Here is a 13,367-nt window from a genome sequence, read left to right as displayed (position 1 = left end):
TATTATGCAAAATCTCTTCCAAAAGTAAAGTATGTTAAAGAAAAAATAACTAAACACAAAAATATGTCCAATTCTTAGTTTATTTCATGTCTTTCTTTATATTAGTCAAAAACTTATATTTACAAAATCATCATGAATTCTTAGAGCAACATTTCACTTATCCATTCATTCATTTATCAACAAAAAGCAATACTGACCACATGTGATTGATAAATAAATGAATTAATTTAAATAACAAATTATTTAGTTGTAAAAAGCTGTTAAACAATATAGATAAAATAATCTATACTCTTATACAATTATCTCATCACCTTCATCTCCATAGATAATTTGAGAACCAGCTCTGTCAAATGATGAGTTATGAAATGAAGATGTTGAGTTCTCGACTTGTCAGAAAGTTACTAAATTAAATACAATTTGAAGTAATGTCTGTGAATACATGTATGAAACTATGTACATTATTCATTATTTTATGAAGCTGACGGTGAGAGTACTTGTGAAATACCACTAGTGTCGAGTGACATTCTACTTGAACCCTGGGGTATGTCATCCTCATCAATGGCTTCTCGCATCCGCCGCTTGTAAATCTCACTGTCAGGGTTGTTTTCTTGGTTTCTACACCGGTCAAGTTTCTTCTCTATGATCCTAACCCTCTCTCTGGGAGGGCTTTCTACCATTTTCACCATGGATCTTATCTTACGTACAGCCTCTATAAGTATAGCTAGTTTATCTGAACCAGCATCATGAAATAACATGTCAGTGACATAACTATCTAAGTTTTCTTGTTCTTTACTTGCTGCATGTAGCACAGCTGCCAATGCAATCTGAGATGGTGCATAGAGTAAGCAACCATCAGTCAAAAAAACCTTTTCCAAGAACTCGTCAATACCACTACGTAAGCGTTCCGGATTTGCAAGGGAACACCTAGTTTTTATATCAATTAAAAACCCTTCGACCGGACGAAAAGGGTTATGAATTGTCAGATGATAGTTTAACTGCTGCATTAAGAGTAATTCATTGTTTAAAATTATATCCGACGCCTTCTCTCTGTCACCTTTAATGTTAGCGACGAACTGGCATATGGACACATTAAATTCTTCAACTTTGCAAGCCAAATATACGCAAGTAGCTAAAATTTCTTTAGGGTGGTAATCCATCGTTGAATTATATAAATAGAACCTTTTAAAGTAATGAAATGCAGTACCGACAACTCCTTTCGGCATTGGAGGCGCGAATCTTTTACAAAACTCTTTCAAGTGCAGCTCGTATTGTTTTAACAACAGTCTCTCTTCCTCCGGTGACAAGAAAAAGTTGTACCGTTGGTATTCGTCGATATGTTGCCCATGTTTTGCTATGAATTCCAAATTCTGTTTTTCTCTCTGACGAGCAAGTTCAGTTTCATCGCTGAAAGTCCAGAACTTCCTTTGGCTGCTTGTTGAGAACATGATGGAGGTGATAAAGAGCACTGATGGTGTAAATAAATAGCTTAAAAGCTTTCAAAATAACTAAAAATTAATTTTTTTAGAGCGCCCGCCACTCGCCAGCCGTTTACGTTAAGTTTGACATTTCTGTTTTCGAATTTACAATTTTGTTTTTTGTCATTTAAGGTGCTTATACTTGGTGCTTGTAACTAGCGCAGGTCTAAACAGAGAGCTTCAAGTAGGACTTGAGATAAATTATTAAAACTTTTTATGTTATCTAAAGTTGAGTTGATTGACATTTGACAGTAAAAACTACATTAGATTGTATTGTATTGTATGTGTATGTAGATTGTATCTTTACAATCCTATCCGCGTTGCCAATAACCTTGTTCGTATATTTTGTTAAAGGTCTTGTATCACCGTGTACAAGCAATCTCTTTGCATTCTATGTAAGGTTCAAAAATTAATTGTTTTTTTTGTCAAAGTAATTTTGGGAAACTACTTTTACAAAAGTTTTGATGAAAGACATGAAAGATGAAAAAAAAATTCGCATATTTACAGATTTCCGACAAATTAAAAAAAATATTAGAAAGAAATGGTTCGATACTCTGTGGCTGCAACTGACAGCGACGTTCCAATTCACGCCATTGCCACATTGCCTATGCCACAACTTTAATCAGTTGGTTGGTACAAGACATAAGCAAAACATGTTTTTATGCAATGAAATTTCTGCGTGAAAACAAACGTAACAATTGAATCATCCGTGACCGTCACTCATTCAGATTTTAGAAAATATTTTTTTTGCAATTACTTGTTTATTTAGTAATATTAATAAATCAGTTTAAGGAAAATGTCGCGGCCCGGGGATAGACCGAGTCAGGCACAAACGTACAAGCTAGTAGTTGTCGGCGGAGGTGGAGTTGGGAAAAGCGCTATCACAATCCAATTTATACAGGTATTTCGCCCTATTTGGCTAGAGTAACGCCTACGGGACGCATGTTATTCTATTCTGGGCTTATCTCCACTTTTCAATATATAATACAAAGCTTATAATAGTTGACACATGTTTTTGTTTCTAACATATACTTGCATACGAAATGTAGATTAAAGTCATATTTATAAATAGTGTTTGTAGAATCGCTATCATGTCAAGGCCTAACGTTAAATTACGCCCACTGGTGTCATCAGCTCCTAAAACACCTTTTTACCATCATGATCAACCAATGGGTGTTGTAGAAAAGTTGCATACCATAAGTTGCCAACAAAACCATTATTTATATTTTATTGTACTCTATTTCATTTTATTACTGTAATCTACAATCTGTAATAGTAGTGTACTGTTTTGTACACAATGCTTATAAAAATATTAGTGCAGCTACCTGTAATATCCCAAAAACAAACTCTGAACTTACCGGTCAAAATGTACATTAATGTGATTTGTAGTAAAAGGATTTAAATTCTGTGCTGCACAAGTCACCAAAAATACTTATTTAATAAATATAATAAATATTCCCTTTTCTTTATAACTCTTTCTTTAAAGTCATTAGATTAGATAAACTTCAACAAATTTCTATTCATTATTCAACCATTGTATATCATATGCCCGCTTAGTGCACACACTGTATGGTACTCACTGAGTAGTAGTAAGGCCACAGGAGCAAATTGTCTTGCCAATGACTTGATATCTGGTATAATTTTTGCATTTCAGAGTTATTTTGTGACCGACTATGACCCCACCATTGAAGACAGCTACACAAAGCAGTGTGTCATTGATGACATTCCCGCAAAATTGGACAGTAAGCCATATTTGTTATTATCTTACACTGTTTTGTTACCAAGTCTCATCATGATTACCCATTAAAAATTTCTTGGATCTGAAACAACATGGAAATACCTTGGCAACTATGAATTGAATATATCCAGTTATTAATTATTATTTTTTTTACTTTACAAATACTACTATAACATTAATCTTTTTATCACTTTGCTTTTACACCAGTCCTGGACACAGCCGGTCAAGAAGAGTTCAGCGCGATGAGGGAGCAGTACATGCGCTCAGGCGAAGGGTTCCTGCTGATATTCTCAGTGGCAGACCACGCCAGCTTTGAGGAGCTGTTCAAGTTCCACAAGCAGATCCTGCGTGTAAAGGACCGGGACGAGTTCCCCATGCTAATGGTTGGGAACAAGGCGGACTTGGAACACCAGAGACTGGTAAGTTCTATTCTTAAATCACTGATTAATGAATGAAGATAAAATTAAAAAAAAATAGTTCAAAATTCATTTATTTCAAGTAAGCCCAGTTTATAAGCACTTTTGAAATGTCAAATCAGTCTATTTGTATTGTCTCTACCACCAGTTCAGAAGGCAGATTCCAGCGAGTAGAACTGGCATGAAACTCAGCAGATTCCTCTTTTACAACATAATTTTACAATGAAAAATTATATTATATATAATCAATTTTGTGAAAGATGATAGTGGAAAGGAAATGAAAACTATCATTTCATATATTATATACAATTTACATCCCTAATTTTCTTTCAGGTACATTTGAATCGTAAAAATGAATTTAAAATGTATATGTTCCGAAATTTTTAGGGGATTTTCAAATTGCTCTTCTTTAAGAATCTTCTTATCTATGTCCCTCTATTTTTAACATCACTAGCTATTGCCAGATTTTTCAATAATCCATTTCAAGCTGTTTGTTTTCCTGAGATATAAAGTAGAGTATTCATTCCATTAAAAATGTGTACATTGCAGTAAGAACGAATGGAAGGACGAACATAAGCATTGCCGAAGATCTGTATAGTGTGGAAATAAAAATTACACCATACAGATACCTTTTCGGAGTACAGCAAATGAAGCTTAATTTTCATTTTTTTTAACAGGTAACACTGGACGAAGCCCAAGCACTTTCCCGCCAGTTAAAGATACCATACATTGAGTGCAGTGCGAAAGCGCGAATGAACGTCGACCAGGCCTTCCACGAGCTCGTTCGACAAGTGCGTCGGTTCCAGGAAACTGAGAGGATCCACATCAAGTCGGAAAACAGGAACAAGAAGAAAAAGTGCACCATATTGTAAAGGAGCGTGCGGTGAGCTTTGTAATAAAAAAAAAAATTAAACGTCAAATTCGAATGACAGATCATCACTTACATTGACTGATCTCTAATGTGAACACTGGACTGGCTGACCGTATACTAATGACAGCTTAAACTTTGAAGTGCCAGCTATGACTTTTGATTGTCTTCGGAACTAGAAATATAGTGTTTTTACAAATTTTAGTTCCTTTTACACTCGTGTTACAGCGCCAAAATGGCGTCAATATATTGAAGGCAAAAACAAAGTGACTGCAGCCAGTACAGTGATATTAAAAGAGGTCAGTGCTAACACTTATAATTTACAGTCTTTAATGTATTTTTCATTTATTAGGTGATTTTTCTTAGGTCCACATCAATAATGTCTTAGTCAGTTTTTTCAAAGAACTTCAAAATTGAATCACAGATTATTACTTGCCATTTTCTGTCAGTAGCATGGTAAATTGTGTGATATACATAAAAAAAAAGTTAAACTTCATATTCGAATGACAGATCGTTAATTACTACCGGCCTAATCTTCATCGCTCATTGAACGACTCAACATAAACCGTCATCGAGTTGTCTGTCCGACCCCAAGTCCAACCCGTCTTCAATCAGTCTTGGAATCGACTATCACTCCTACTACGCAAATAGCTTTAGTACATGATTTGCTCTGTATCGTAAAAGTAAAATGGACCTAATGTCACTACGATTTAGAGGAGAAAATCCATACTTCTCATTTATGTTTTACATACGTTCCGGCAAAAGCCCGAGCTAAAGAATTTTAGGCAAATTTGAGCTTTAACACAATTCAAATAAGATCCAGTTTACTCCGATGCTCAAGTATTTCCACACTCGATAACGACTCCTCGATTGCGTGCGAGCAAATTTTGAACTTTAGTTACGGCACATAGTTCAACGCCACGCCGCAGAATTGGCAACGGTTTGTGTACGTGTGACGCGGGTTAGGTGGTTAGAAGTGTACGACGAGTGTGCAACATGTGGTCTATTCTTTACAATGTTGCGATGTTGGTCAAACCGTCGATGCAACATCGATCATGTTTGGGTGTAAAGCCTCCGAAAATAGCGGATGCTCTCTCTACTTAGATTCTTATGAGATAATGGATTTAAAAATAGGTGAAAGGTCAAATTGAAATGACTTTCTTTCTTCTTCTGGCTTAACATAGACAGACAATGACACCTGACAACGTCAGGTGTCTTAATAGGTCAAGTTAGGGCAGAAATTACTGGATATTTGTAAAAATCTGTCATTCGAATTTAGAAGTTGTTAATGTTTTTTTGGCGTCTGCGTTGCGCAAATATGATCCAGTTTCAATCAGTTAATTAATTTTATTGAATTTGTGTGAAAGTGACCTGGGCACCTATTTAATCCAACATTACTAAATATTATAACCAAATGTAAAAAAATTAAAGACATGTGTTGTTGGGTCACATTCTCCAATCATTAAGATTATTACACGCTTGATTGAATACCACCGGATGGTGTGCGATGAATCTATGATGTAAGTGTGATAGCTTGAAAGGTGTATGCTAGATTTGAAATCCATACCCCTAATTGTTTTTTTTACTTACCCAGCTAGCATAGGGGCAATTTGGGTTTTTTTCTGGTCTTGTAGGAGGCTTTGGCCGTGGCTAATTACCGAACAACACGTACCCCGAGCTATTTAGCGTGGTGGTAACCAGTACCATCTCAGACTGCATCATCACTTACCTTGGGCTAACTTGTGGAATAAAAAAAAACAATCTTAAGTCTATTGTCAAACTGCTTCGAGCCATAGTTTCCCACCGTATAAGACCACAGAGTAAATAAGTCAGTAAAGAAAGGTGTGTGGTGTGCGATAAGGGAGTTATGCAATACAATAAGGCCCACCTTTGTACGCGAGCCTTTAAGAGCCTCTAATTTGAATGCGTCTATTTTTCTATTTATTGAAATTCAAAGTACACATACATAGCATTTATTTTTATTTTGTGAAAACAGCATGACTTAAACATGCCAAGTATTTCTATCCTTCTAATAAGCGTGGTGCAACGACGGATTAGTTACACTTCAGCTGACACCACCTTACAAATGTCAGAACTTGACAAAACACTGCAGAACTGCACTAACGCTACACCAAGTTTATTAATAAAGTGGTATATGTGCCATCTTTGGCTTTACAATGAGCAGTCACTATGTATTATTTGTACGCACTAAGTAGTTAATAAGCAGTATAAATTATTATTTATTTTTTTAGGTGTTTTTTTTTAATTTTTGTTAAAACTGATCGCATATCATACGATGAATTCTTGCTGAAATTATGCGTTAAGCTTAAACAAAGCACAAAATGTAGCGGGTATGGTAAACGCGCACAACACATTTTATACTGAAGCTTAAACTTAACAAATAACTTACGTATTTAGTTAACGAGTTGTGTCTGATATTTAGATTTATTAGGAGACAGTCCATTTTTTACGTAGTTATTGAGTGTATATATGTATAACGTAGAACATATTACAGAGTTTCCATTTTATATTTGTATCTATGTATGTATAAACGTTGCAAGTAAATTTTCATCAAGTATCTATTATTTCAACGGGGTTTTCAATACAGCACAGAATTTTTAGCGTATATAAGTTTAAACCACACATCATAACATACACAAATATCATTGGAATTCTGGTTGTCATCACCGTCATTATAATCATCATATCAACCCTTAGACGTTCACTGCTGGACTGTCTTTGGTAGGGAGTTTCCAAATACCACGGTTTTATATGGACATACGGATTACAGCTCTGGGGCTCCGCCTGCGATTCCAACATCAAAATAATCCAAAGAGCTGAAGACTCTTATTCTCAAACAAATAACGAACTCCCCTTGGTTTATGGACTTAGGCACCATCCCAACCAGCTGGCAGTTCAACTCAACTCAGCCGGCTAAAAAGAAAAAAAATCTAGACCTAAATAAATGCTAAACCAGTCTTTCCTCAATATGACAATTTCCAATGGGAAATTATCATGAAACAATTAAAATATCTATGAACACATCTGCTCATAGTCAAGGACTGATTGCAGAATAACAATAGAAAAAATAAATAAAAAAAATCCACGGTTTTGTGACGTGTGCTCCCTGTGACGCGCTTTCTGTCGTCGGCCCACCTCGTTGGCGGTCTACAATGCTCAGTTTACAAGTACGGGGCAGCACCTTGGGGCCCCAACGTTCATCATTTTTCCGAGCTTTGTGACCCGCCCGTTGCCACTTTAGCTTCGCGACTCGTTGAGCCATGTCTCGGTAACTCTGGTTCTTCTACGGATCTCCTCATTTCTGATTTGATAACGTAGAGTTATTTTGAGCATAGCTCTCTCCACCGCCCGCTGAGTGACTAAGCCTTGTTCTGAGGCCAATAGTTAGCGACATATTCGATATAAATATTAATTATTAAATAAAAAACTTGTCGTGTCTATGTCATGAGCAGCACCCTCTCCGTACATTTTTGGACTGTCTCCGTTGTTTTTTTTTTTCAATTGGGATTTGCGAAATTAAAATAAAACGATGTCGGTGATAATTGTTTGTCTCGAAACCAAATACTAATTATTATATATTTTTTATGTTAAAAATTATCTTTGTAACTCTGCCCCGGTTATATATTACACAATGACAATGCTTTTTTGAAAGATATAAAAGTAACATTATTGTGAGCATTGAGATTAAAATGCTATATATTACCGGGGCCCTTGTTAGATTAAATGTATTCATAAATGTGAAGCCCATAGATTCCGGTGAAATGAGTGTAAACTCACCTGTGTGATAAATGGTTGAGTTTACTCGCGTATTCGCAGTTAGCGATATATGTGGACAGGACGCGGTTGTACTGAGAACGCGAATCTACTAATTTACACATAAATTGAACGAAGTAATTCGTCGGTTTATATCATAGTGCCAGATAATATCTTCGATTGAAATCTATGTGTTTACCCATAGCACACATACACATCTCGATCTTGTGAGTGTAATAAGACCCTCAAAGCATTTCTGTGAGTGTAATAACAAATTCAGAAAGGAAAATGTCTATCATGTGGGTATCTGAGTAAGATATTTCACCCAGGGCTCGGAAACGGTTTTAATTTTTCCGGTAATTGTTGGTAAAAAATATTGTTATTTGCTTTAGTGGATTGAACGCTTAATAAGGAATGTAATACAAAAGAACCTTGAGCGACTATCGGTATTAACTTGAATGAATCGCGAGGGTACGGAGAGACAAGTTAAAAGTGGCTGAATTTTCGTTCGATAAACCAGCTAATTTCTCTTAATTGAGCGAAAGAAACGTGGTCTCAATATAACTGGTTAAACGAACTAAAACGAAACCTCAAACGATTCCGATACCTGGGCTACCAAAAACCGGTTTGAAGGTTTTCCTGCATCGTGTGAGTGACATATCCACGAGGGTGACGGGTATGTTTATGGATACACTGTTAGTCTATTCTTAACTGTTTTTAGCAGTAAGTTATACAACGTGTAACCGAATTACGAAATAATGTTGAAGGCTGCATAAGTATACTTCATAAGGAATCGCCCGGTAAAAATATTAAATCAAAAGAATCATACTTATTTTTGCGTACAAACGAGTTCAAAATATTCTAATTGTTTACTTATGACATTGAAGTACAACGACCGACGCGCGCATAGTACCTAATAAAATGACAGGAGTGCAGTGGCGTGCACATGGTTTTTAAACTGGGTATGCATAAAGAAGGAAAATGGCATAGAATGGAAAAATCCTTCCCGTTTATGAGTAATAGAAAATTTTTAGGGTTTGCAGTGCTTTTTCTGCATGAATGAAGTGCACGCCACTGCAGGAGTGACATGATTTTAATTATGGAAATGATCTTAAGGCTGTATCTGATCTCTTTCAGTAAAAACTATGGCAGTGGTTTACACAAAAACCATTACGTTTTCGGTTTCACAGATAAGTCCCTGAAACAGTACATAATGTACATCTAAAGCCTGTATTTCGGTTTTCAGTTACACGTTGTAGTATTGTTGTTTATGCTTACTTTAATATACGAGTAAAATGTAATATAATGTAAAACAAGAATGTTTACGCTTTCGCCTCTTAATTTAGAACTCACAACGGTTGCATAATAAGGGGATTCATCTAATTTCTTGTACTATGTGAAGACAATAGTTGTACGTGTGAGTGACGTCAATTTTGGCACCTCTTCATACCTGCAAAAATTGGCGTCACAAAACTGCTGTTAAATTTTAAATGTCATGATAAAAACAGCTGACTATGAAGCTAAATGGCTATACGTACTCCGCGAAAAGCTGGAGAATCTGTATGGTGTAATTTATAATAACTTCAATATTTATACTCCGCACCAAACAGATCCTCAGCAATATACTCTCTACGTACGCTTCGCTCCGGCACTGGAGCATCCTCAGGAGATGTTGACTTTCCAATAAATAATTTTTAAGTAAAATCATTGTAAAGGTATCTGAATTGTCCTGTTTTTCGCGAAGTAGGTAAAGGCAAATTGAGGTTTATTTTCATAGTTTATCATGGAATTCCGCAATGGAATAGAAACAGCTAATCTTTTCAAGATTTCACAGTGGCAAAACTCCCCTCGCATGTTAGCGTAGATCACCTACGGATATTTAAATAAAATCTTCATACAGCTCCCTACGTCACATTTTGACGTCATAATTTTCCCTAGAAGCCATAGTGTTTTACATCATTTGTAACTCGCTTATCTTATATAAGAGGTACCATGGGAAATGTGCTCTAGCATGCTATCGCAGTTTTGCTGTGTCTGGACTGGCCCCTTCTCTACAGTCTGCCGAATTTACAATTCTAACACTGAATAACAATGACAACGTTATTCCATCTTCATTTGTAAGGGTGCTAAGACAGCCTTATGCCTAAAATTATAGCGTGAGATGCTTAATTTTCCCTAGAAGCCATAGTGTATTTCATCATTTTTAACTCGCTTATCTTATAATATAAGAGATACGAGTACCATGGGAGATGTGCTCTAGCATGCTATCGCAGTTTTGCTGTGTCTGGACTGGCCCCTTCTCTACAGTCTGTCGAATTTATAATTTTGATAGAATTCGCAATCATAGTTTTTGTTTAAAGAGATAACTAATTTTATAAATAAAAGATATACTATATTTTTATAACGTATTATTATTATTGTATTTTACGCATTTTTTGCTAAGCGAAACTTTTAAGTTAAGTGCAATTTTGATACAATTATTTAATATTTATAAAGCTTGTATTATAACTAATAATAATGTATTCAGTATACTGTATATTCGTTAATAAGAATAATAATAATATAATGAATGGAATTTTGGAGTATATGTACATTTATGAGAGTATTAAGCATGTATACAAATATTTCAGTTTTTGTTTTAGAACAGTATTTTAATAACTAAATAAATCAAAAAAGAGGTAGATAAGTTATACGAGCTCTTAAACTGACAGGCTAAAAGTTTGCTAACTAGCCAAGTCGAGAACAGTCTTGCGTAACATATCGTAGCGACACGTCGTGTTGACAACTCGATTAAGTTCGAAAAGACCGACTTATTCTACATTTTTTTTCTTCATGTTATGAGTATACATAGGGAATCAAAAATTTAAAAAGTAACGACACCTTCAGAATGGATTTTCATACACTTTTCCTTCTGCAGAACACATGCACAATGTTAAAAGCATTAGTGTAGATAAATGTACGTTTGTAACGCTTTCACGCATTATCTACTTAATAAAACGTTCTGAAATTTGTTTTAGAATAGTTACCTATTCCAAAAAACCTTAATTTATGGACAAAAACTACATAAATGCAAACGAACCCGCGAGCGAAATCAAGTTACTTGTAATTTTTATCAAGGTGACCCTGACCGAGCAGCCAAAAGATTTCGGCCGATAATAATTCTCTAACAGTAATCCTTTATTCTAATCTAAGCTAGACATAGTATTACTTACAACTTAATCTAAATATCAAATAAAAATTATATTTTTATTTTGTATTTTATGACCCAGCTCAGCAAATTCATAAAAGACAGTTTGTAATTAAGGTCAACTTTCAATAGTAATAATATATACACTTACTTTTTTGTTGTCTTACAACGGTGATCCACTGAGTCTCTCCAATGTCACTATTCATTGGTGAAAATAATAAACAAAAAAAAAAAAAGGAAAATAAAGGTTTGTAAGAAGTATCTTAAATAGAATGGAAGTGGCGCGGTGCAGCGGCGGTATAAAATGAATTACCTGTGGTCGTTTCATGCAGCATAAAAAAATATTTGAATAGCTTCCATATTTCAAATGTAGAAATAAATGTTTTCATTTTTTAATATTGGTCGGATTTACTGTAGATTTGATTGATCAAAGAAGATAATCGATGATAAAAAAATCCTGTGTATTTTTTTACTACTCAAATTTGGGCATAGATAATGCCTAGATCAGGGCTTCCCAACCAGGGCACCGTAGTTAGTACAGAGGTGCAATGCAAGGCTGTACTTCTGTTCTTCAATCAATAAGGATATTTTTTGACTATCTCTGTGCAGCGGTGTCACTTTAAAAAGCTCAGCCATCTTGTTGTTGGAGTTTTTGTAGTCTAACAAATTCTTTTTTTAAATATTATTTACTATGGTATTATTGGTTTCATAATGAGGATGTTTTATTTTTTGTGCCTATCTCTCTAACTAACAAGTTCTACCAAACTATTTTAACTAGCCTTTCTAACAAGGTTGGGAACCCCTGGCACAGGCAAAGTTATGTCTAGCTTAGTTAAGGATTTAGGGAAATTCATAGTGTAGTCTGATTCATAGTGATCTGCCGGCTTTTGTATGGAGATGCGGGCGTCTAGGGCCACCTTAATTAAATTTTTCCATTTGTTCTTACTTATAACATAATTAAGGTGAACTATTTATCATGTTTTGTTTAATATTGTTTATTTATTTAATATCCATTATGTTAATTTTAAACCTATCCATTCAATTTAGATTGTTCTTATTCCTAATCATAGGAACTCATTACAAATTCCATTCTGTATTATAATCATAGTTATTGTTAAAAAATTGTTTTATGACAGTTTCTCTAGTTGTACATATCTGTGAAATAGATGAATAATAAGCACACTACCGCCAAACAGTCGAAGGTAGCACCTAGGAAACATACTTTTTTTCTTACATGTATTTAATTTAAACAATCTTTGCATTACTTTTTAGTGTAAAGTATTAAAAAAAAAAAAAAGGCTTTTGAAATTATTGAAAAGTAATTAAATAGAAAAGTATGTGTTGTAGTTCTTTAATATGTTAAAAATATACTTTACATTGAAAATATTAACGAAAAGATAGTTTAAATTTATGTCAAGCATGAAAAAATTTACTACCAGTGTATTGTTTATTTTATGTCATGATTTCGTTATTTTTTAATTTTTATTTCATAGTGTAAGGAATTCCTTTAAACAACACACAATTTATTTGGCTTTAACAATAGTTGCTCTATCAATGCTATTTATAGGTTGTTTTATCTAACACTGCGAACGCAGTGCCAAATTAATCGCACAATAAAAAAGTAAGTCCCACGTTGGGTGCCAATATTTGATCGCTGGCACCCTACGTGGGGCTACAAACAATTCTATTCAGTTTCGTAATATTGTATCTTGTATCTAATTACGAAGGCTAATAAGAAAAGAAATACACAATAAAATGTACGTAATTTAGAATAATCTTAGATTATAACTCAAAAATAATGAGGGAAACTGCAAAGACGACTATAACCCCATAGAGGACTGATGTCTATCGTTTTTAAGTTATTATATTTTAGAGGAGCGCTTATGTTTTTTTATATTTTAACAAGGTA

The 13,367-nt window shown here is 34.6% G+C and overlaps 2 protein-coding genes across 2 annotated transcripts; one reads left to right on the top strand and one right to left on the bottom strand.

The window, feature by feature from the left end:
* Nucleotides 1–62: 62 nt before the first annotated feature.
* On the bottom strand, nt 63–1,704 carry LOC120633876 (cyclin-H). Its single transcript, XM_039904256.1, has one exon. It carries the CDS (start codon nt 1,443–1,445, stop codon nt 471–473), a length of 975 nt encoding a protein of 324 aa, XP_039760190.1. The 5' UTR covers nt 1,446–1,704; the 3' UTR covers nt 63–470.
* Nucleotides 1,705–2,106: 402 nt separating this feature from the next.
* On the top strand, nt 2,107–4,524 carry LOC120633594 (ras-like protein 2). Its single transcript, XM_039903808.1, has 4 exons — nt 2,107–2,376; nt 3,130–3,217; nt 3,421–3,632; nt 4,307–4,524. Exons 1-4 carry the CDS (start codon nt 2,272–2,274, stop codon nt 4,499–4,501), a joined length of 600 nt encoding a protein of 199 aa, XP_039759742.1. The 5' UTR covers nt 2,107–2,271; the 3' UTR covers nt 4,502–4,524.
* The last annotated feature ends 8,843 nt before the right edge of the window (nt 4,525–13,367 follow it).

This window comes from Pararge aegeria, chromosome 22, assembly GCF_905163445.1.
Source record: "Pararge aegeria chromosome 22, ilParAegt1.1, whole genome shotgun sequence".
Taxonomy (NCBI): Eukaryota; Metazoa; Arthropoda; class Insecta; order Lepidoptera; family Nymphalidae; genus Pararge; species Pararge aegeria.
The sequence above is the reverse complement of the archived record's forward strand: the minus strand, read 5'-3'. Positions and strand labels throughout refer to the sequence as shown.